The 21,765-nt window shown below is 42.7% G+C and overlaps 3 protein-coding genes across 3 annotated transcripts in view; all 3 read left to right on the top strand.

Annotated features, from left to right (window-relative positions):
• Positions 1–21,765, top strand: part of LOC116617479 (centromere protein F) — a 40,025-nt gene that overhangs the window by 458 nt on the left and 17,802 nt on the right. Inside the window, exons 2-7 of the mRNA XM_048732380.1 lie at positions 1,224–1,481; positions 5,582–5,803; positions 6,841–7,107; positions 7,394–7,575; positions 17,693–17,887; positions 18,567–21,649. Coding sequence (XP_048588337.1) covers positions 1,224–1,481; positions 5,582–5,803; positions 6,841–7,107; positions 7,394–7,575; positions 17,693–17,887; positions 18,567–21,649 — 4,207 coding nt within the window. The remainder of the gene's footprint in view (positions 1–1,223; positions 1,482–5,581; positions 5,804–6,840; positions 7,108–7,393; positions 7,576–17,692; positions 17,888–18,566; positions 21,650–21,765) is intronic.
• On the top strand, positions 9,134–10,503 carry LOC116617486. Its single transcript, XM_032380196.2, has one exon. The coding sequence runs from the start codon at positions 10,072–10,074 to the stop codon at positions 10,501–10,503; it is 432 nt and encodes a 143-aa protein (XP_032236087.2). The 5' UTR covers positions 9,134–10,071.
• LOC116617483 lies at positions 10,412–10,982 on the top strand. The gene has a single exon (XM_032380193.2). It carries the CDS (start codon positions 10,545–10,547, stop codon positions 10,980–10,982), a length of 438 nt encoding a protein of 145 aa, XP_032236084.2. The 5' UTR covers positions 10,412–10,544.

Raw genomic sequence — 21,765 nt, 5'->3', positions numbered from 1 at the left:
AATTTGAAACTTACATAACTTGCTCTTTCAATGCAAATCTTGCACTTCACAAAACGTGCACTTTGCAAAATTTGCAGATTGTTAAATGCGCATCTTTACAAAACTTGCAGATTGCAAAACACACACTTAAATCGCACATTTGAAAACTCGCACTTTGCAAAACTTGCAGATTGTAAAATGCGCATCTTTACACAACTGGCAGATTGCAAATCTCGTACTTTGCAAAACTTGCAGATTGTAAAATGCGCATCTTTACAAAACTTGCAGATTGCAAAACACACACTTAATAACTTTGATTTGGAAAAAACGGCTTAGAAAAGTACCAAACGAAGGATCTAAGCCCCCTATTTCAAATGGCTGTAAAACATCGGCGCAAAGCATAATCGCGTTTTGAAAACCATTGCAGAAATTTTTGCAAACTTTTCCTTGGACTCCAACATGTAAACAAGCCAACATTGGTACTTGTTTAACAGATAGGTGGAAACAAAGCTATGCAAATGATTGATTGGTTTTATGAGGATTGATAATTGTCTGCCGTGGTTGACTTGTTGATGGCCGTAAAATTGCGTTGAATCGTTTTAAAGGTATCAAGATATTGTACTACTCAATTAGAGCTAGATCATTTGGGCATTTCGCAAAACCAAGTAAAAATTTCAAAAAAGAATTCAAAATAAATAATACGCGTCCCCACAATACAGTTGCCCGCATTAAAAAGTCTACCCAACATTTTACAGAAAAAAACTTCTTCACACCAAATCAAACTGTTTTCCAGGAAACGAAAATATTTGTAATAAAATAGGCGAGGTCCTTATCCCTGTTAACAAAAAACATATTTTACATTCCATACGCATTGTTTTTAAGAGCTTTTACAACCTTTTTGTTGTGTCGAACAATCCAGAAACATCTAAGCTGTGCAGCTCCCTTCCGCGGGCCAAGAGAGAAAAAAAGGCGCCCCAACTTCTGCTTGTTTGTCAGCGGTGTGCTTTACTACCCATGAGGCTCTTCGAGTTTTCCCCGCCATATTTGAACCCTTGCGCGAAGCGCGAATGATAAACACTTTCTTCTTTCTTCTTTCTCGAAAGGCCGTAACAACTATCCATATGCAAGGTTTGTCCAATGATAACCTACATCGGAATTGTTCCCAAGATGCGTTTGACAAGTCACATCTTATCAATATTTTTTTGTCATTCGCCTGTTAAAACAACATTTTCGTTCTTCCACAGCAAAACAGACTGCAATCGCAAATCGACAATTTGTCGAAACAAAAAGCAAGTTTGGAGGAGCAGCTACGCGATTCAAAGGGCGAAACCAAGAAATACCAAGACGACTTGTTGAACACGAAGAGACAGCTAGCGGAGACGGAATGGGAGAAAGGATCGCTGACTCGCGAACTGTCTTCAAGCAAGTCCATCATCGAAAAGATGAAGACGGAAAAGAAGAATCTGGAGAATGAAGTGGCATCACTTAAGCTTAAACAAGAGGTAAGATACCACTTTCTACGATTTCCAGCTTGAATTAGGAAACGAAACAAAACTCAGAGACATTTAGAATATTTGGGGGGAGGGGGTGGCTATTAATAAGAAGCGAATAACTGTGGAATATCCCAGGTTTAAGAATCGTCAATATTCCAACTTTATTACAATTTTCATATTGAGCAGAGACGGATTTAGCTTTATCTCTGGAGGGGGATTTCGCTCAGTGACAAAGGGGGAGGGGGTCAATATTTTTTGTTACTAACAGCACAAACATAATGAAGTTTAACCTCCTCCCAATCACAACTTCTTTTGCAGCACACCAAAAAATTATCAGTGATATTAGTAAATTGCCAAGGATATCATTTACCAATAGTACAAGAGGTGGCTATTAGCTGTTAGTGTGTAGCTGCATTTGATTGACAACTGATACATTTCTACAATAAATAATAATCAGGTCTAATATAAATGTGTCTGGCCATGTTATTAATTTCTTTTTTTAAGTACAGCTTTGAAGATCAGGAGACTTGAGCAGATGTTTGCGGCAAGAGAACCCAACCTCTCACAGCCAAAACTACCCATGATGAAAATTTTCAGTCCTTTTTTAACACTTTTATTAAGTTCAAGTACTATATTAATAGAAGATGAAACTAAAAATGTGTTTTATAGCACTATCCTTCACCTACTTTATTCACAAAGCACAGTTATCCTTCTTGAAATGTTAACCTTTAAAAAATTCAAGACAAATTTCTCGACCACCAAAGATTTGCTGTCATAAATGCAACTACAGTATAAGATAAGAATGGAAAAATCACAGTTTGGACAGCATTCATTCAAGAAGGGGAGGGGCTTCTTAATGGTCACACATACTATAAGTGTTTCCTCCTCACACATACTTTAAGTGTTTCCTGCTCACACATACTGTAAGTGTTCCCTGCTCACATATACTATAAGTGTTCCCTCCTCACACATACTATAAGTGTTCCCTCCTCACACATACTGTAAGTGTTCCCTGCTCACACATACTGTAAGTGTTTCCTGCTCACACATACTATAAGTGTTTCCTGCTCACACATACTGTAAGTGTTCCCTGCTCACACATACTGTAAGTGTTCCCTGCTCACACATACTATAAGTGTTTCCTGCTCACACATACTATAAGTGTTTCCTGCTCACACATACTATAAGTGTTCCCTGCTCACACATACTATAAGTGTTCACTCCTCACACATACTATAAGTGTTTCCTGCTTATGCATACTGTAAGTGCTCCCTGCTCACACATACTATAAGTGTTCCCTGCTCACACATACTGTAAGTGTTTCCTGCTCACACATACTATAAGTGTTCCCTGCTCACACATACTATAAGTGTCCCCTGCTCACACATACTATAAGTGTTCCCTGCTCACACATACTGTAAGTGTTCCCTGCTCACACATACTGTAAGTGTTTCCTGCTCACACATACTATAAGTGTTTCCTGCTCACACATACTATAAGTGTTCCCTCCTCACACATACTATAAGTGTTCCCTCCTCACACATACTATAAGTGTTCCCTGCTCACGCATACTATAAGTGTTTCCTGCTTATGCACACTGTAAGTGTTCCCTGCTCACACATACTATAAGTGTTCCCTGCTCACACATACTATAAGTGTTCCCTGCTCACACATACTATAAGTGTCCCCTGCTCACACATACTATAAGTGTTCCCTGCTCACACATACTATAAGTGTTCCCTGCTCACACATACTATAAGTGTTCCCTGCTCACACATACTGTAAGTGTTCCCTACTCACATATACTGTAAGTGCTCTCTGCTATTTGTAAATAAATATAAGGCTTCTGCTACCAGATTAGAGATCATAATTAAGAAAATCAAATAAATTTTGACCCGAGGGTGTAGCAGAATGGGTAGATGGCAGATATGACATAGACACCTCCAAGTCAACCCAGCTTGGACAATCTTTTGCCATCGGACAGAACCAATGCAGGAATACAAAGAGAATGTATGAGCATTCACACAAAAATTAAGGCTTTTGATGAGGTCCAAATTTTTGCTCACCTAGACAGCTATGTAAATATTTTTCTAGTGTCTGAATAGACTGGAATGTGTCTATTTTATATTATTTTACCATATTTCTTAGCTCCTCAGGTCAAAATCCATTTCATTTTCATGCTCTTTACTCTGCCAGCACAAAGGGCTGCCCATAAGTAGCTTGATACCTAAAAATAGAATGGGCCCCTCCCCCCCCCTTAAAAAGGAAAAATAAATCACAGTTTTGGTCATAATTGTTGATTCAATATCAACAAAACATGAAAATATCTCTACCTAGGGGAAGAATGCAGATTGATTGTAAGGAGAAGAAAAGTTAAATATTTTGCCTATAATGCCTTCATTCAGTCTGATATTGTTTCACCTTAATAAAAGAAAAAAGATTTTTTTTGTCATCTCAGACATTTCATACCTTTTCCAATTTTTTTCAAAACATGAGAAAAACATAAAGGAAACAAAAATGATTATGATATTATCCTAACAGGCAAAAAATATTGTCTCTTACGAGAAAGAAGGATAGACACTTTGACATTTTGCTATCTTGAAAATAAACTTTGGGATAAAACCATAACAAAGACAGAGATGATGAAGAAAAGAAAAAGAAGACTTTGCAAGGATGATTGCGAATTTTTTTTTGTTTTTCCTCTGTAGATAAGAGAACAAACAAATTCTCAATTAAATTAGCTAAATGATAGTTTTACAACATAGCTAGGTTTATACATGAGTAGTCAAAGTTGTCCTTACCTTATTAGTTAGATAAGCCTTGATTTGTAGATATATTTTATTTGAGAAGGAAAGTTTCTTTTACAATTTGTACAGAACTGGGAAGCCATTATATTGCGTGCCGAAATAGCATCCAATCAGCATTCAAAAATAAGCATGTTGATGGAAGGTGATGACACCATCGGGAAAATCATAGGTTATCAAACAATGAAAATCGTTTTGTTTGAGGATTATTATCAAATGTATCTGCAAAAAAGCATAATATGAAAGAAAAAGAAGGGGAATTACGTTTTTATTTATTTATTCTATAGACAATATTTGGAATTGAAATTTTCATCCGGAACTCACCTTGACTGTCCATTTTGTTTGCTTGGTTTGTCTTCGCTTGTTGTTAAGGTGTTAATTATGGTACATAAGACATGACGGAAAAACATGACTTGACGTTTCCAATAAGCTCATTTCACATCAAATAAGGCGAAAAATTCCCCTAATTACTTAGTGAGTAATATCAAACAAAATATCAAATGCGACCTTTTTTAAATTGATGTGACTTTTTGTAAAGTGCCATTGAAATTTGAGGTTTTCGTCCCTGAGCCCATACATAGCGCAAGGATGATCGAGAAAAATTTTTTTTCTTAAAAAGCCAAAATCAGGGTATGTGCATTTCGGCAACTTTTTTTTGTGTTTTGAAAAGGGAAAATCAGTCGGGAATGCAATGAACTGATGGCCATTGTAAGAAATTGTATGTTCTTTCTCCACCTCTTCGAAGTGCGCATGTTCAGGGTTTTTCCGTCATGTCGGTCCTTAACATTTCAATGAGAATTAAACCCACCCTATTTTCATACATCCGATCTGATAATCAGGGTTACGGTTCGTTGTTTTTGAGGAGGATACTATAACATTTTGTGTGTGATTTTTCAAGATAACAAACATAAACGGTTGAATTTTTCATGGAAAGAGTGGACTAAAATAATATTGGAAATATATGGTAAAAGGGTTCTTCAAAAAGAAATTTAGTATTTAAATAGCTAAGATTACCCCTCCCCCCTAAGTTTCCAGTGGTTCTACCCTTACAAGCACTTAGGCTAAGTTTTGTTTCGGAGAGGGGGAAAGGAGGGAAGTATTTTCTGAGGTTCCCTGTTTAAAGTCCAAATATGTACTTTACTTAATGGAAGCTGAGGTTTTGCTATAATACTCGTGCAAAAAAAAGGTGTTTGTGTGTGGGTGCTTCCATACACTTTGCACAAACCCACAGGCGATGGCCCTGTCTTTATCACCTTGTCGTCTCAGCTCGCATGGTGCTTGTACTGAAGTAGTGATTAACTTTAGATTCAGTCTGCTTCTAAGACCATCAAGGAGGAAGTCGTGGAGGAGATAGACGGAGATGAGGAGTTTCAGAAGCTCCAGAACAAGTACAAGCAAGTGGTTGAGGAGAAGAACACCCTACAAGGGGAACTGGATGGGCTGCAGACTCAGCTGGAAGAGCTGCAGGCCGACTACGAACAGGCTCAGTGTGAGCTTCACTCACAGAGCAAGACAAGTACTGTCAAGGTATGATGCCATACCTGGCATTTACAAAGGATTTGCTGAGGGAGGGAGGGGGCAAGCAAGATCAGTACTGTCAAGGTATGATGCCATACCAGGCGTTTACCCAGGATTTGCTGAGGGAGGGGGGGCAAGAACAGTACTGTCAAGGTATGATGCCATACCTGGCATTTACAAAGGATTTGCTGAGGGAGGGGGGGGGGCAAGCAAGATCAGTATTGTCAAATAATGATTCAACATCAGCCATTTACCCAGGATTTGCTGAGGGAGGGGGGGTTGAGCAAGAGTGGTACTGTCAAGATAAAATAGCACATCAGACACAAACTCAGATTTGCCAAAGGGGGGAGTTGCCTGTCATGAGTATCATATGGAAAATGATAATATTTGTTTACCATTTTTAATTGGAATTGACATTTTTTGGTGGCCAAGAGAGTACACATGCACCTTCAGCACGTGCAGATTAATAAAAGGATTAATAAACCTAATCCTCAACACCAGTCAGACAAATTGAGTCTTTCTTATGAAATGGAGGGTTTTTAAAAAACAGAAAATAAAAAGGTCAAAACAAAAGGTCAAGTGGTACACAGAATTGTTAAGAAAACCTTAGGGTAAATTCATTTTTGATGCTGAAAAGCCACACTAAATACATTAGTTTCAACAAAAATGCACAAAAATATGATGTACAGTAATCAGCATAGCTGCAAACCACAATGCCCCACCCTAGTCTTGTAGCTACTGTAAGAGTGGGTAAGATTGTTTACCCAGTTTACTATTTTCTCTTTATCCTAGTTTATAGTCATACTTAAGAAGGCCAATCATGCCACCTTTTTATACTACGTCACACCACCATTACCAAGTCACACAAAGTTGGACCCCCTGATAGTTGGACCCCCTGATCTCCCCCTTCCCCAGTCTATGGCCTGCATCCCCCTCAACAGAATAAAATGACAGCAATCTGTGAGATTATAAAGTATATTAACATTAAAATCTATTTCAGAGAGAAAATCAGCTCTTGATATTAAAAAAAGTGTTCCTTTAAACAGGTTTCCAAGGCTGAGCGCCAAGTCACCGACATTGGCAAGCAGAAAGAGAGCATTGAAACTCAGCTGGAGACAGCTAAGGAAGAGCTGAAGAAAAGCAAAGAAACTCATTGTGGCCTGCAAAAGGAGTTGCTGGAACACCAGGAACAGATGGCCAACTACAAGGAGGAGCTTGCGGCCAAGACCAAACAAGTGGACGCCCTAACCAACAACAACAAGGAACTCGAAGAGAAGCTTGAGGCCATCAGAAAGGATTTCTCCAAGCAGCAGGTTTTTTTGTTAATTTAACAGATTTCTTGAATAAATGTCTCCCCAAAATAGGTGCCAAGTGGCATACCTAAGAGGAAATGTAGATACAGTTATTTCCCCCAAATAAGTGTCTGGCACAAATAACCTCTACACCTAAGAGGAAATATATGTGTCTTGTTCTTTTTTTCTATATTCTTTCTTTTATTCTTTGTATCTTTCCCATATTCTTTCTTTCTTCCAGAGATTTTTGAAATGCCAATAGACTGATATTTGCTTGAGTTTTTGATTCATTATTTTTCTTTTATAGGTGTCCACAGAGATGCTTTTCTCTGCCAAGGACACCTACAGCAAGAATATCCAGATCTCCCAGACCAAGATCCAAGAGCTGGAATCTGCCTTGCGCTCTTCTTGCGATGAGAAGGATAACGTCCAGCGAGAAGCACTTCTTGCCTCAGGAAAGCTCAGTAACTTGGAAAATCAATACCAGAGGTGAGTTATGTTGTTATTACTTAAACCTGTAAAACGAAAAGGCACGTACATTATGTCATCATTATGTGTATGTCATCATTCCCTTCATTGAATGCAGAGCTCCGTATATAGTCGACAAAGTTATAGTTGACAAAAGGTTGTCGTCAACCGGCTTTGCGACTACGCGACAAGCCCGCATGTAAGCATGGGTAAAAACCACTGAAGCACCTAGCTGCATATATTAGCACCGCTACTGTGTCTAAGTCTGAAGTAATGCGGTGACTAATATATGCAGCTAGGCGCTTCAGTGGCTTTTACCCATGCTTTCATGCGGGCTTGTCGCGTAGTCAAAGAGCCGGTTGACGACAACCTTTTGTGAAACGACTGTATATTGACAAAGCCGAGCCGCAGATTGACTTTGATCATTTCTAAGCTAATAATGGCGGACTGCTTAGAATTTGTTTTATTTACCAACAATGACAAAATGCAATGAGCAGAAAGCTATTTATTTCCAAAAGCCTCAGATGCCATTGATAGCAATTACTAGAACGAATTTCTTAAGTGTGTGAAAATAATACATAATGATCTATTTATATACACTAACCCGTGTGGTCAGGTAGTTCGAACTTGGATTTTGTGGTACCACGTGATTTTCACACAGTAAGAAATCCGTTTTATGAGCCTGCTGTGGTAGGGCAGCGTGCTCGTCTTCCACTAATGGCTGTTTATCATTGGTGGGATCTTCAAGTTTTCTTCCTTCTTCCATTCATCATAAACTCTTCTCAATAATTCATTTCTTATCATGCTCCACATATATATATCGGTCCTTCTTTGCAAACATTATTGATGATGTACCTTAATTATTTTCGCACTTCAAAGCACAAACCGTAGCTCTTTCTTTGCTATGAAAGTCGATATTCGATGCGGAGTTGCACGTTTTGGGAAGACTGGGCCTGGTCACCGATACTTTCTCCAGCCATTAGCGGAAGAAGAGTCACGTGACTTATATGGAAGTGCCTTACATGGATGTTGCCTTATATGGACGTGCCTTACATGGATGTTGCCTTATATGGAAGTGCCTTATATGGAAGTGCCTTATATGGAAGTGCCTTACATGAATGTCACCTTATATGGAAGTGCCTTACATGGATGTTGCCTTATATGGAAGTGCCTTATATGGACGTGCCTTATATGGATGTTGCCTTATATGGAAGTGCCTTATATGGATGTTGCCTGGTTGCAGGTGTCTGGAGAAGAACCGATCCCTCGAGAAGCAACTCAGCACAGCGCGTGACGCAAACTCAAGCCTTGAGTCTGAATTATTCGCACACCGGAGCAGGAATTCTCAACTTGAGGCCTCTCAAAGCCACGTCAAAACGCACGCAACTGATCTAAGTACCCAGTTAGATGAAGCAAGCAGTCGAATTGTCAAGCTGGAATTGAAGTTTCGACCAAGTTATTCACGAGCGAGACGAATACAGAGAGAGAACCTCTCTAGCGGACCGCAAAGTCTCCAAGCTCTCAAGTCTCCTGCAGAAAGCAGACTATAATAATAACGATCTGGACCAAGAGTTGAGCGCACTGAAGGGTCAGATTTGGAAGCTAGAAGGACAGGCCGAGTCGAACTCGAGGCAGAAAAGTCAACTAAAGATTGAGCTAGACGAAGAAAGGGCAAAGAATGCTGGGCTGAAGAAAGAGCTGGTGGTTGTTCAAAGCAAGTATTCGGAATTCCAAAGAAGCATGGACTGGTACAAGAGAGAATCCTTGTCCAAGGAGAAAACATCCGAGGGGCTTAGAAAAGCGATCGAGCCGTACGATTCCAAGATAGAGGGCTTCTACGAAGAAATCATTAAGCTGCAGTCAAACCTTGAGGTCTCGGAGAAAGAGAAACGAGGTCTCCACGAGGAGACTCTGCAGGCGCATAAGAGGTTAAAGGAAGTTGAGGCCGACTTTAAGCTTTGTGAGGAGGAAATCGAACGGCTCAATACGGAAATGCAATCATTCTACAAAAGGGTTTCTGAGATTCAAGCGAGTTATAATGTCAGCGAGCAAGAGAAAAACGATCTTCATCACCAGGTCTTGCTGTTACAGCAGAAAGTAAAAAAAATACGAAGCGGAGACGGAAGAAAGTCTTAAACTCCGTACGAGCCTTGAGATCCAAATGAAGGAAATCACAAACAAGAGTTCCAAGTCCTCAGAGGAGATCGCCGTCTACAAAAGGCAGTTTGACGATCAGCAACGTATGATTGAGGAGTACAGATATGAGGTCAATGAAAAGAATGCCGAGATTGATCGCCTGAGGGAAAGGGCTATAGCTCAGACGGCAGAGGCCGAGTCTGCTCAAAGAGAACAGGACCACTTTAAGTCCATTTACGACGCTTGTGATAAGGATAAGAGGAATCTTAATGAGCAGTTGATAACAAAGACCGAAGAGCTCTCTATGGTAAACGTCTTGTTTGAGACGACCTTTAAGCGTAAAGAACAACTGGAAAGATTGTAGAGCTCAACAGGAAAGTCATGGCTGCCGTGGCGAGCTACAGAAAGGCCCCGGATGTGAATATTGTGAAGGAATTAGAGTATGAGCGCGCACGCGCGGCAGAATCACAACGACAGCTAACCAATTACAAGAAAAAACTGCAGACGCTGCAATCACACACTGAGATGACCAAGAAATATGTTTCCGGTGCAGTAGACGAGCTACAGCTTGCGAAAGACGCCATGGCGTTTTTGAAGGTCGAGCTAGAAAAAGCAGTCGAGGAGAGAGATAGTGAAATACAGAAATCTGCGTCGTTGCATAAGATGGTGGAAGATTTAGAGAAGGAAGCTCAGAATAGCGCTAAGACAAAAGAGAAAGCGGACGATGATGTCTTCAGCATGAGATCAAAAGTCTTAAAGCTTCAATCGACCATACTCTTCAAAAACAGCGATCTCACTCCAAGGAACAGCTAGAAATTGCCAACTAGAATGTCATTACATCCAAAGAAGAGATCATGAGGCTTCAGAGCCGGTTGAGCGAGGAGAAAAAGATTACAGAGTCGCTGAACAGGGTGATTGCTAAGAAAGACGAGATGGTTAATGACTCCCTTAAGAATATCAGGACTAGTGAGGGTGATGCCGAGAAGATGAGACACGAGCTGATGACCTACCGTGTCACCTGTGAAGGCCTGAAGGCGGAAAAAGAGGAGACCGATAAGAGGTTTACCGCTTATCAAGACAAGATCCGCGCGCTTGAGAAAGAAGTATCCGAGATCCGCGAAGCGAAGAATAGTCTAGACCAAGAGGTTAATACACAGAGGTTTAGGCTTACGAGCATGAAAGGCAAGATGGAAAATAACATTAAGGACCGAGACCACTACAAGACGGAATACGAGAACGTTCAAGTGAATGTCCGTAAAGTAAGACAGGAGCTGGCATCCATGAAGAACTAGCTGATAGAAAAGGAACGGATCAGCGAGGCTTGCATGATGGAGATGAGCGACAAGGAGAACACCATCGAGAGACTGAGAAGCAGTAAGATCGCCCTGTAGACAGAGCTGGTCTCTGTAAAAACCGACATGGACACCATGCGGTATAACTTCGAGCACAGCCAAGAACGTGTGAAAGAGCTAGAGTTCAGTTTGGAAGAAGCCACGATGAGTATCTCTCGATTGGACGCGACGATTAATTCCCTTAATGAGGGTGACGGCTCCCAGTTGACCGAGTCATACGACGCTAAGTACTTTGAAGTCGAAGCTTTGTACAAGCGGTCACAGGATCGAGAACGTAGCCTTAAGCAGGACGTCAAGGACTGCAAATCGAAGATAATGACCGTGGAGAATGATCTAAAAGCTTCACAGCAGCACAACATAGAGTTGAACCACGAGATAAACGTGTTGAATCGGAGGCTTCACGAATGGGAAGTCGCACAAGAGAGACTCGAGCGTGAGAAGAAGGAACTGTACAGGACCCGAAATGACCCCAGGACCCGAAACGATCCCAGGACCCGAAATGATCCCCAAAAGTACCCCAACTGATCCCGGGACCCGAAACGATACCGAAGAGTCCCCGAAATCAACCCCACGGAATTGCGGTAATGGACAAAGGGAAAGCAGAAGAAAGCACTTCCAATTCTTAAAGCATAATTAAGGGTTGACAGCGAATCTATTTCTAATTAACATGACTTAAAGAACTTAAATTCCAATACAATACTTCTATTTATTACATTGCCCCGGCGGTAAACCCATAAACAGAGTCCAAAACAAATACACAACTTTTAATTGCTACTGAAAGGAGTACAACATAAACATAGCACAGCCAAAGCACAGCCTTGCTCAGAACAACCAAAACTTTTGACCTTCGAAACATTTGCAGTTCCAGCACATGACTCTGACACTATAAATCTCGTTTCCGGTAAACATCACCCCTAAAAATCTATATTCATTTGACAACCAAACGTGTTTTTCACCACGAAATCCATGTTCACACGAGCGAATATTTACTGACAGCCGGTTTGGCCGAGAAGATGGAATGACAAAAGCACACTGAGTAATGCACTCGAACAACCTTTTTACTACCGTTGCAAAATATTAAGAGATGTGGCTTTTGTTGAAAGTAATATGTGAGTTTTGAATTTCCTTATGTAGTAGTGCGTACACCACTGCATGATTTCTCTCTATCTCTTTTGTCTTTCATTCACCGAACACAAACAAACATTTTCCTACGGGAAAGCAGAGGCATGTCTAATCTGTGGAGACATTTATGGCTTGTTATGTATAAATTATTTATTTACGCCTGGTTCTTCAAATTACCATCACGGGAATTTTTATTTGACCCCAATTGCTGACTCAACCAAGCTGTCGAAAGCTGTATTTCCCGCGCAGTCGTATATAAAAATCTTAATATTATGGTTTTAGTTAATTCAAATTTCTGGATAGTAACAAAAATGACGCTAAAATGTTTCATATGTTTTTAAAACTGAAAGCCAATCCTTCCACATTCCTTTTGTTTGTCCATTACTGTAATTCCTTGGGGTTCATTTCGGGGACTCTTGGGGATCGTTTCGGGTCCCGGGATCAGTTGGGGTACTTTTGGGGATCATTTCGGGTCCTGGGATCGTTTCGGGTCCTGGGATCATTTCGGGTCCTGTACAGAACTCAAGACGGAACTTATGACCGCGACGAGCCAGGTTTGCGACCTTGAAGTGAAGTACGAGTACGAATGTCGGGAGAAGGCATCCCTGGAGACTCAGCTTGAGGACTTAAAGAAGAGAGGGACAACCAATCGAGAGGAGCTCTCCAAGCTAGAGCAGACGATTACGGAGCAGAAACTGGCAATCGATACCGTTAATCGAGACGTAAAAGACAAGGAGCACTACATTGAGCAGCTTAAAGATGGGAAGGAGTTCCTAGAAGAGCAACTGAAAACGTTGCGTCTTTCATTGGAAGAGAGAGATAAAGAGAGTGAGAGGTCTAGGCAAGAGTTAAGCGGCATACAGCGGGAGCTTCTGTCGCTGAAGTCATCCACTTCTGATCACGATGCGAGGATCAAGAAGAGTAATTTGGAGAGGGATCGAATACAGGTAGAAAACCACAACTTGACGATTAAGATAACATCATTGGAACAGCAGATAGCGGAGTTGAACAGGGAAAAGGAATCGTTGTTTGAGAATGTGGAGCTTGAAGCGTATAGAGGGAGATTACACGGCTGTTATGGAGGAAAAGAAAAAGGTTGAAGCTCAACATAAGGCAATGACGGAGAAAATTTCACAGTTGTCATCAACCAGCGAGACGGAGATGAAGAAGATACGAGAGGAAAATGTTGTCGTGAAAAGGAAGCTTTCAGAACTAGAATCTAATTACAAGACAAGTCTAGAGAATGTAAAGGAACTCCAGGCTAAAGTGATTGACGTGAATGCTGAAGTTGCTAAGTGGGAATCGCAATACAACACGGTCAACAAGCAGAAGCGGCAGTTAGAGAATGACATCTTGTCTATGCGGAAAGAGTTTGGACCGCTGAGGGAAGTCCACGAGACCTCTATACATCATTTGGATAATGTCGAAGTTGAGCTGCAGGGCTCACTGAACAAGATCTCTCAGTTGGAGATACAGCTGGAGAAGGTTGGGAAATCCAAGGCTCAGCTTGAATACCAGCATCAGCAACAAGTGCTGAAGACCACTTCACTGGAGGATGAGCTGATAAAGTCTCAACGTAAGTTGCATGAGACCAAGATGCTTCTGGATCATAAAGCGAAGACCGATGGGACTGTATTGTCTACCGAGCAGCTATCAATCGAGAAGAAGGGACTTGAGAATGATGTAACCATGTTGAGGCGTTAATTGACGGAACAACGAGGCGCGCATCATGTGACGCGGCGCGGTAAGGATGAGGCTGAGAAGGCGAACTTTAAGCTGAAGACCGAAGTCACCGAGTTGAACCTTAAGTTAAAGAGTTATCAGCAGGAGAACGAAGACCTCAACCAAGAGGTGATTTCTTACCAGCGTAAAGTGTCCGAGAAAGAAGACCAGCTTCAACGGCTGAACATGGGGAAAAACTCTGTGCGAGGAAAGCGTGATGAAGCCAACCGTCTTATGTCCAGCAGGGAGGAGGCTACACTATTACAGCGAGAGATGGTAGCCTGCAAGGCGACTTTAGACGCTTACAAGAGGGAGCTTGCAGACGCAAACAGCGAAAACGAGAAGGGAAAATCAACTATCAATTTCCTTCAGGAACAGATCTCGCAGTTGAAACTGTGCGCAGTTGAAGTCGAAGGTTTGAGAGATGACAACGAAAGAGTACAAAGGGAAGTCAACAGACTGAAGTTCCAGGTCCAGGAGAAGACGGCTAAGATATCGGAGCATGAGCACTCTCTCCGCATGGCGCGCCAACACGGCGATAAGCTCCAGTATGATCTGGCGGCGTGTAGGAGCTCTGTGTGTGAATACAAGAACTATGAATATTATCGGTCTTAACTAGAAGATTTCGCATCTGGAAGCGCATAGTTTGGCGCTGGAAGGCGAGAATGAGGTTATAGAAATGAGTATTCTGCCTTAAAGAAATCTGTATCGGACGTGAAGAGCCAGATAGACGTCTTGCAACACGAAAACTCTCGGCTTCAGTCAGAGATCACGGTGGCCAAAAAGAAGATCACGGATAGCCATTTGAGTTATATGGGTAAGGAAAGTAATGAGGAGGCCAATTCAGGGAATTTCGAGTTTGAGAGCTTACAGATTGACTACGACGTTGCCGTAAAAAAGAATGAGGGTTTCTTGAAAGAATTGAAAGAAATCAAGGAACAATTGCAAAGGTCTGAAAAAAAAATGCATCGAATACGAGAAAGCCAAGCAGACTTTGGTGTACCAAGCACGAGCAAAGGCAAGACAAGTCGAGGAGTTTGAAGAGAGTATTAAGTCTCTTGAATCACGAAATAAAGGGGCAACGGACGAAATTCTCGACTGGCAGACTCGACAGACATCCACTGAGCAATAGCTAGAACTAGCTAAAAGCAAGATAGCAAGACTTAAGTCCCACAACTCCTCCCACATGGAAAAGATCCAGAGTCTCAACAAAGAGATAAATCTTCTGCAGCAGAAGGCATTACAAGGAGACTCTTCAGCCTCGACCATCCAGAAGCGCTTGGCGTCGCAGCATAAGGAGTAACAGGATGCATACCAGAAGATGTCAGAGCTGGAGTCGTCATACGAGGAAGCGTTAACAGCAAAGGGCAAAGCAGTCAGGGATTTAAATATGTATCAGACCAGGTACAAGCACTGGAAGAAGAACGTAGCTCTAAACAGAGCGTTGAGAAGAGAATGAACGATCACGTAAGGGAGCTGAAGTCGCAGAATGAGAGCCTTAAAAATGATGTTATTCGGTTGGAGAAGAAGCTGAGTGAGCAGCAGGAGAAATTAGATAGCAATATTCGACAGAGTACTGAAAAAAGACACTCTCTGGAGCGCATCACCACCGAGAACACGATCTTACAGAATGAAGTGAAGGCGACCAGGAAAGCGCTGAATGATGTTAGGACAAAGTATGAAGCGCTGGTAACTGAGATGCGTGAGTTGAATTTACAACTGCAGGTATCGAAAGTGCAGGTGACGGAATGGCGGACAAATTACGAGGGACTCAAGCAAGAGTACGAGTCTGAGACTTCTGAATCACCAGGAAATGGGTCGCCACACAACTCCGAGGTGACCACTCTTAGATTAGATCGTGACCGATTCAAAGCTAAGTTCGAAATGATGCAAAAACAACAGAAAGAGCTTGAGAGGTCGTACGAGGAGAGCTGTAACGAGAAGCTTAAGACAAGAGAAGAAGGTCGTGCTGTTGGAGGAAAAGGTGCGATCTTTAGCGGGCGATAAGAAGAAGCTGCAAAGAGAGGTTGAAACATTCCTAGAAAAGCAAACAGAGTTACTGACTGAACTAGAGTTTGTATCTAACGAAAAACAATTAATGCTTTATGAATTTAGGTCCGCGCAAAGTAAACTAAATCGTTTTAAAAACGGCGAGTCTCTGATGCAACCTGAAGCAAAAGAAATAAGTCCAGTTTCTGTTAAGAAGATTGATTCAGAGGAACCGGCAAATGACCTGAGTAAGAAGCTTCTTTCAATAAAGTCGAAAATGTCAAGTCTTGAACGCAGACTGAATATAGCACACGAGAGAGTAGAAACCGGTGACGCTGTCAAGGCCACCCTTGAGAAGCAAGTCGAGAGTCTAAATGCGGAGATCACCGCTCATAAAAGCACTATGAAGGAGATGGAAGAGTCCTCAAGGGCAGCAAAGGAGAAGTCCAGGGAGTTGGAGCACAAGTTATCGGTACTTGAAGCTAAAGCGCTTAGTATCGAAACGGGAAGCGTCAGCGGCGAGAAGAAAACTGACCTTGAGTTTGAGGTCACCACTTTGAGAAGCCGAATTGCCAAGCTCGAAGTACAACTGGGAGAACTTGCGCAGAGAGGGATGACTTTAGCTCTAAAGTCGAGAAGTTTGATCAAGTAGAGAAACAACTCGCGTCGAAGTATACTTTGCAACTGGACAACATGACAGAAGAGTGTAAAAGTAAGGATGCGACCATCCAGAGCCTCCAAAGCGAGCGGATCAAGTCGCATTATGTAATGGAGAACATGAGAAGCAAACTAGCGACGCTGCAGTCATAAGTAGAGAGTAAACTAGCCATCACGGTTGAACCAAAGATTGACCTTCTGCGGAAGTCAGGAAGGGAAAAATGCCGCAATTGAGAGGTTATACGGCGAAACAATGAATTCAATTCACACATTACAGAACCTGAAAAGCACACTAGAGTCCATTCAGACTAGCATCGAGAGTAACGTGAGTATCGTTAGTGATGCAGAGTTCGCCGACTATCGCAGGAGTGTACGAGAGAAGGATAGCCTAGTTGAGAAGTTAGGGCAAGAGAGAGCTCAGTTTTGTGCCGAGACTGAGCGTTACCGAACTGAGAACTCCAGGCTGGAGAAGCACATTGAGATGCTGAGGCAAATAGTGAACAAGCAGGCGCAGCAGGGCTCGCCTAGCTAACCAGAGATACACGTGCCATCTATGGGGTGAGATACAGATAGAAGACGATATTGCGTCGATACCTTCTCGTGTTCGTCTATTCTTACGATACAAAGTGTCTAGAAAGCATCAATTTTCATCGGCTGATTATTTGGGAAATCTATTGTGCTTTTTTTCAGTTTAGTTGTTTCGAAATTCCATGACATAATTTGTTTTCCAAACAATGACACCGATGTGGCTTATTCTGGCTCTTTAAACAATTCTCTTTCATTAAAAAAAATTACCCTTCCATTGAAACAGACCCTACTTTTATTTCACTTTTCTTCCCTTCATACTATTTCACTTGACCCACCTTTACTATTCCCTTCTATTAGCTTATGAATTATCTCTGTTTTTTTTTATTGTACTGTATCTACTGACCACTGACGGCTCTTGTAGTTCACTTTTCTTTTCATGTTTTTTCCCTTACTCTACTCTATTTTATCTTACTTTCATTTTATTAATTTCAGATGCATTTTTCCCATCTTATATGACTTCTAAAATCTATTACTACTTCATGTCTTCGCTGCTAAGTAGGAGTCTGTATAGGAGACGTTTTTTACTATCCTGCTATCTCTTGCTAATGCACGTATTATGTTTTCCCGTACAGTGTTACCTATGAGTCCAAGTACGTTGCTGGGGGCCAGACTGAAGTCTTCCACAAGGAGATCCGTGAAAAGGACTTTGTCATCGATAGACTTCGATCAGAGAAGACGCGACACTTGGCCGAGATCGAGGCCCTGAGGCGTAGATTAACTGACATCCAAATAGAGAATCAGCGGAACTTCACCATCAGTCTTGATAAGTGAGTAGCGATCTTACAATTTACACACATTATGTTTCAGCGCGCTAAAAAAATGGTAGTGTCACGCGCAGAAATCTTACGTGCGCGCCGTCATAGACTCTCGTCGTAAGTCTTAAGGTCCTTAGTATTACGGTTAAACTACAATTAAAAACGCCTTTCGTAAATAGTATTATTTGCGGTGACAATAAGGAACTTAGGTTTTATGACTGCTAAGGAACGACGACTACGTATACGTTAGAATTGTCCAATCGCTGAATTGAAACTTGCGCAGATAAATCATGTGCGCCGTCTTAAACACCTTGTTTTACCCTCATGCAAATTCGTTTATAACCCAGTTTCTTTTCTCAGTTATTTGCAACGTAATGTTGTCTTGTCGTAAAAAGTGTCAACCAATTTTGAAAGGTTTAAAGTGGCGTTGGTATTCTTTTCTTAGTCAGAGGTTCCCAAGCACAATCCTCAAAGGAGTCAAGTCATCTTATGAGAGATGGGGACTATGTCTGCCACGGTTTAAGTTGTAGGGTGCTGTCATTAAAAAGAAATCTAAGAGTTATAAGTCTAGCAATTGTACTGGTACTGACAAATTGCACGAATTTGTAGGCTTGTAGTTCCTTTGTATGTTGTCTATGTCTTCTATTTATAACTTTAGCGTTTAGCTCAAGTACAAATCATTGTGTTGTAGGTACTCGTCCGGTAATACGAAGGAGATCAAAGATCGCGACTTCACCATCCAGCAGTTACGCGAGGATAAGTTGAGGATGGAGCGGGAGATCCAATCCCTGAAGCACGCGGCAAGCCACATGAAGACCCAAAACGTCTCGATAATCCAATCGCACTCAGACAAGTCCCTGATGGAGAAGGATTACCAGCTGGTACAGCTGCGCGCCGAGAAGGCAAGTCTTGAGAAGAAGGTGAAATCCTTGCAGAAGGAAATCCAGTTTGCCAAATACGAGCAAGACAGGTACGTGAAGATTCAGGCGGAGACGGCAAAGGAAGGCTTCCGCAAGGAACTACGAGAGAAGGAATACCTCATCGAAAAGCTTCGAGCGGAAAAGTCTGCCTCGGATGGCCAAATCGAGTCCCTGAGAAGGCAGATTACTTATGTTCAGTCTGAGAAAGAGAAGAATGTCACTTTGTACGTTGAAGGTCAAACAGCGAGCTTGAGAGATGAGATCAAGCAGAAGGAAGCGATGATTGAGCAGTCGAGGGCTGAGAGGACGCGCTATGAGGAGACAATCTCTGGTTTAAGGAAGGAAATCGTCGTCGTGCGCGATGAAGGCCAGAAGAAGGTGTACCAGCAACTCGAGTCTTACTCGGATGGGTATAGGCGCGAGCTCCAACGGAAGGAAGCCATGATACAACAGCTGTATGCCGAGAAATCTAAACTGCAGTCGGAGTTCGAAAGGCAGAAACAGGAAGTGTATGTCCTTCAACACGATTTCCAGAAGCAGGTGGCGATTGAGGTCGCCAAGCAAGCTGAGTCGTATCAGAGACAGATCCCGAGCCTGAGAGCAGAAGTCTTGCAGTACCAGACCCAGGCCGAGTCTGTCAAGAGAGAAATGACTGCAATTCAGTCCAAGAGCGATTACGAGGTATCCATTCAGGTTGAGCGGAAATCTGAAGACTTCAAGAGGCAGATCATTGAACGAGAGATGGAGATTAGTAAGCTCAAGAGTGAGACGACTGGATACCAGCAGAAGATTGCTGCGCTCGAGCGTGAAGTGGAGTACAAGACAAGCATTACACAAGGGTACACCTCCGAGATCGAGAGGTTAAGGTCTGATCGGGTCAAGCTTGAGAGTGAGATGGGAACCCTGAAGAAAGAGTACACCAACCTGAAGGTCAGCAGCGAGAGAAACATCGCTATTCAGCTACAGAAGCACGTGGATGGACACAGGAAGGAACTCATGGAGAAGGAATATCTCATCGCCCAGTTGCGAAGCGAGAAGGCGAGCATCGAGCGACAAGTCGAGTCTCTTAAGAACCAGATAACAGTCATCCAGTCTGAGAACGAAGCGAATGTGTCGATCCACGTGGAAAGCCAGACGGAGAGCTACAAGCAAGAGGTCCGAGAAAAGGAGTACGAGATTGAAAAATTACGTACAGAAAGGGCGACCTTTGAGCATCAGCTTGAAGGAATGACGAGCCAGATCACTAGAATAAAGGCGGAAAATGAAGGCCACATCAAGCTGGTGCTAGAGAGCAACGCTGAAGGATATGAGAGTCAGATCAAAGAGAAAGATCTGGTGATTCAGCAGCTTCGTGATGAGCGAGAGCAATACGAAAACCAGATCGAGTCTCTCAGGCAACAGATTGTGGTGATCAGAGAAGAGAGCAACAAAACGATGACTCTACAACTGGTGTCTCGAACCGAGGGATTCAGAACCGAGATCAACGAGAAGGAGAAAGTGATCCAGAGCCTGTACGAGGAAAGATCCAGGCTTCAGGGAGAGATCGGCAACCTGAGGCACGAGATTGTATCCATAAAGAATGAAGGACAGAGGAATGTGACGATCCAGGTGGAAAAGCGCGTCGAGATCTACAAGAATGAGATTATGGGGAAAGAAAAAGAGATGCAGCAGCTGAGAACACAGGTTTTCAAGCTACAGGAAGAAGTCGAGGCAAGCAAACGCGAGATCACCAGCGCGCATACCAAGAGCGAGTACACCATCACTGTGGAGATGGAGCGCAGAGCCGGGGAGTTCAGGAAGGAGATCAGGGATCGTGAGGTCACTATTGGTAATCTGAGAGCCGAGATGAACGGATTACAGGCCCAGATACACGCCCTAAACTGCGAGATTGAGTACAAGACCAGCACTATCCAAGGTTACAGCGTGCAGATCGAGACTCTGCGTGGCGAGAGACAGAAGATGGAGATGGAGCTAGGCAGCGTTAAGACCGAACTAGTCTCGTTGAGATCCGAAGGCGAGAAGGTCGTCATGCTGAAGCTCCAAGAAAGTTCAGACAGCCATAGAAAAGAGCTGATGGAGAAGGAGTATCTCATCTCTCAGTTGCGCAACGAGAAGGCGAGCTTCGAGCGTCAGATCGAGTCCCTCAAGACACAGATAGAATACATGGAGTCGGAGAACGAACGTAACATGTCCATTCACGTGGAGAGCCAGACGGAGACCAATAAACAGGAGATTCGAGAGAAAGAATACATGATCGAGAGGCTACGGACGGAGAAGTCGACCTTGGAGCAGCAGTCCGAGTCCTTGAGAAACCAGATCACTCAAATCAGGGCTGAAAACGAGAAGAACATTCAGGTGTACATCGATAGCGGCACTGAAAACTATAAGAGAGAGCTCAAGGAGAAGGAGATCATGATCGAGGCCCTGCGCTCCGAGAGGGCAACATTCGGAAGGGACCTAGAGGCCCTGAGGCAGTCCCACACAGAGAGTTACAAAAAGGAGATCGCGCATAAAGAGGCGATGATCCAAGAATTGTATTCCGAGAAGTCCAAACTGCAAGGCGAGGTCGAGTCGATGCGGTACGAGTTGATGATGGCGAAGAGCGATAGCGAGAGGGTCGTGGGTGTGGAGGTGGAGAAGCGCGTCGAGGTTTACAGGAGCGAGGTGGTTGAGAAGGAGACCGATATCCAGAGTTTGAAGTCTCAGCTGTATAAATACGAGAGCGAGGTGGCCTTCCTGAAGCAGGAAGTGGACGCCGTTCAGCAGAGGAATGAGTACAACTTGTCGATCCAGCTTGAATCTCAGACAGAGAGCTTTAAACAAGGCGTCAGGGAACGCGAAATGACTATTGAAGGTAAGTCGGGGATTCTTCACTTAACCCCAATTCCCCAAACGCTCAGTTGATCTTGATAAGTTAGTTATTAAGTAACTATGACAAGAATTACTGGACCTCGGTATACGGTACTCATA

The sequence above is a fragment of the Nematostella vectensis genome, chromosome 9 (assembly GCF_932526225.1).
Source record: "Nematostella vectensis chromosome 9, jaNemVect1.1, whole genome shotgun sequence".
Lineage (NCBI taxonomy): Eukaryota > Metazoa > Cnidaria > Anthozoa > Actiniaria > Edwardsiidae > Nematostella > Nematostella vectensis.
The sequence above is the reverse complement of the archived record's forward strand: the minus strand, read 5'-3'. Positions and strand labels throughout refer to the sequence as shown.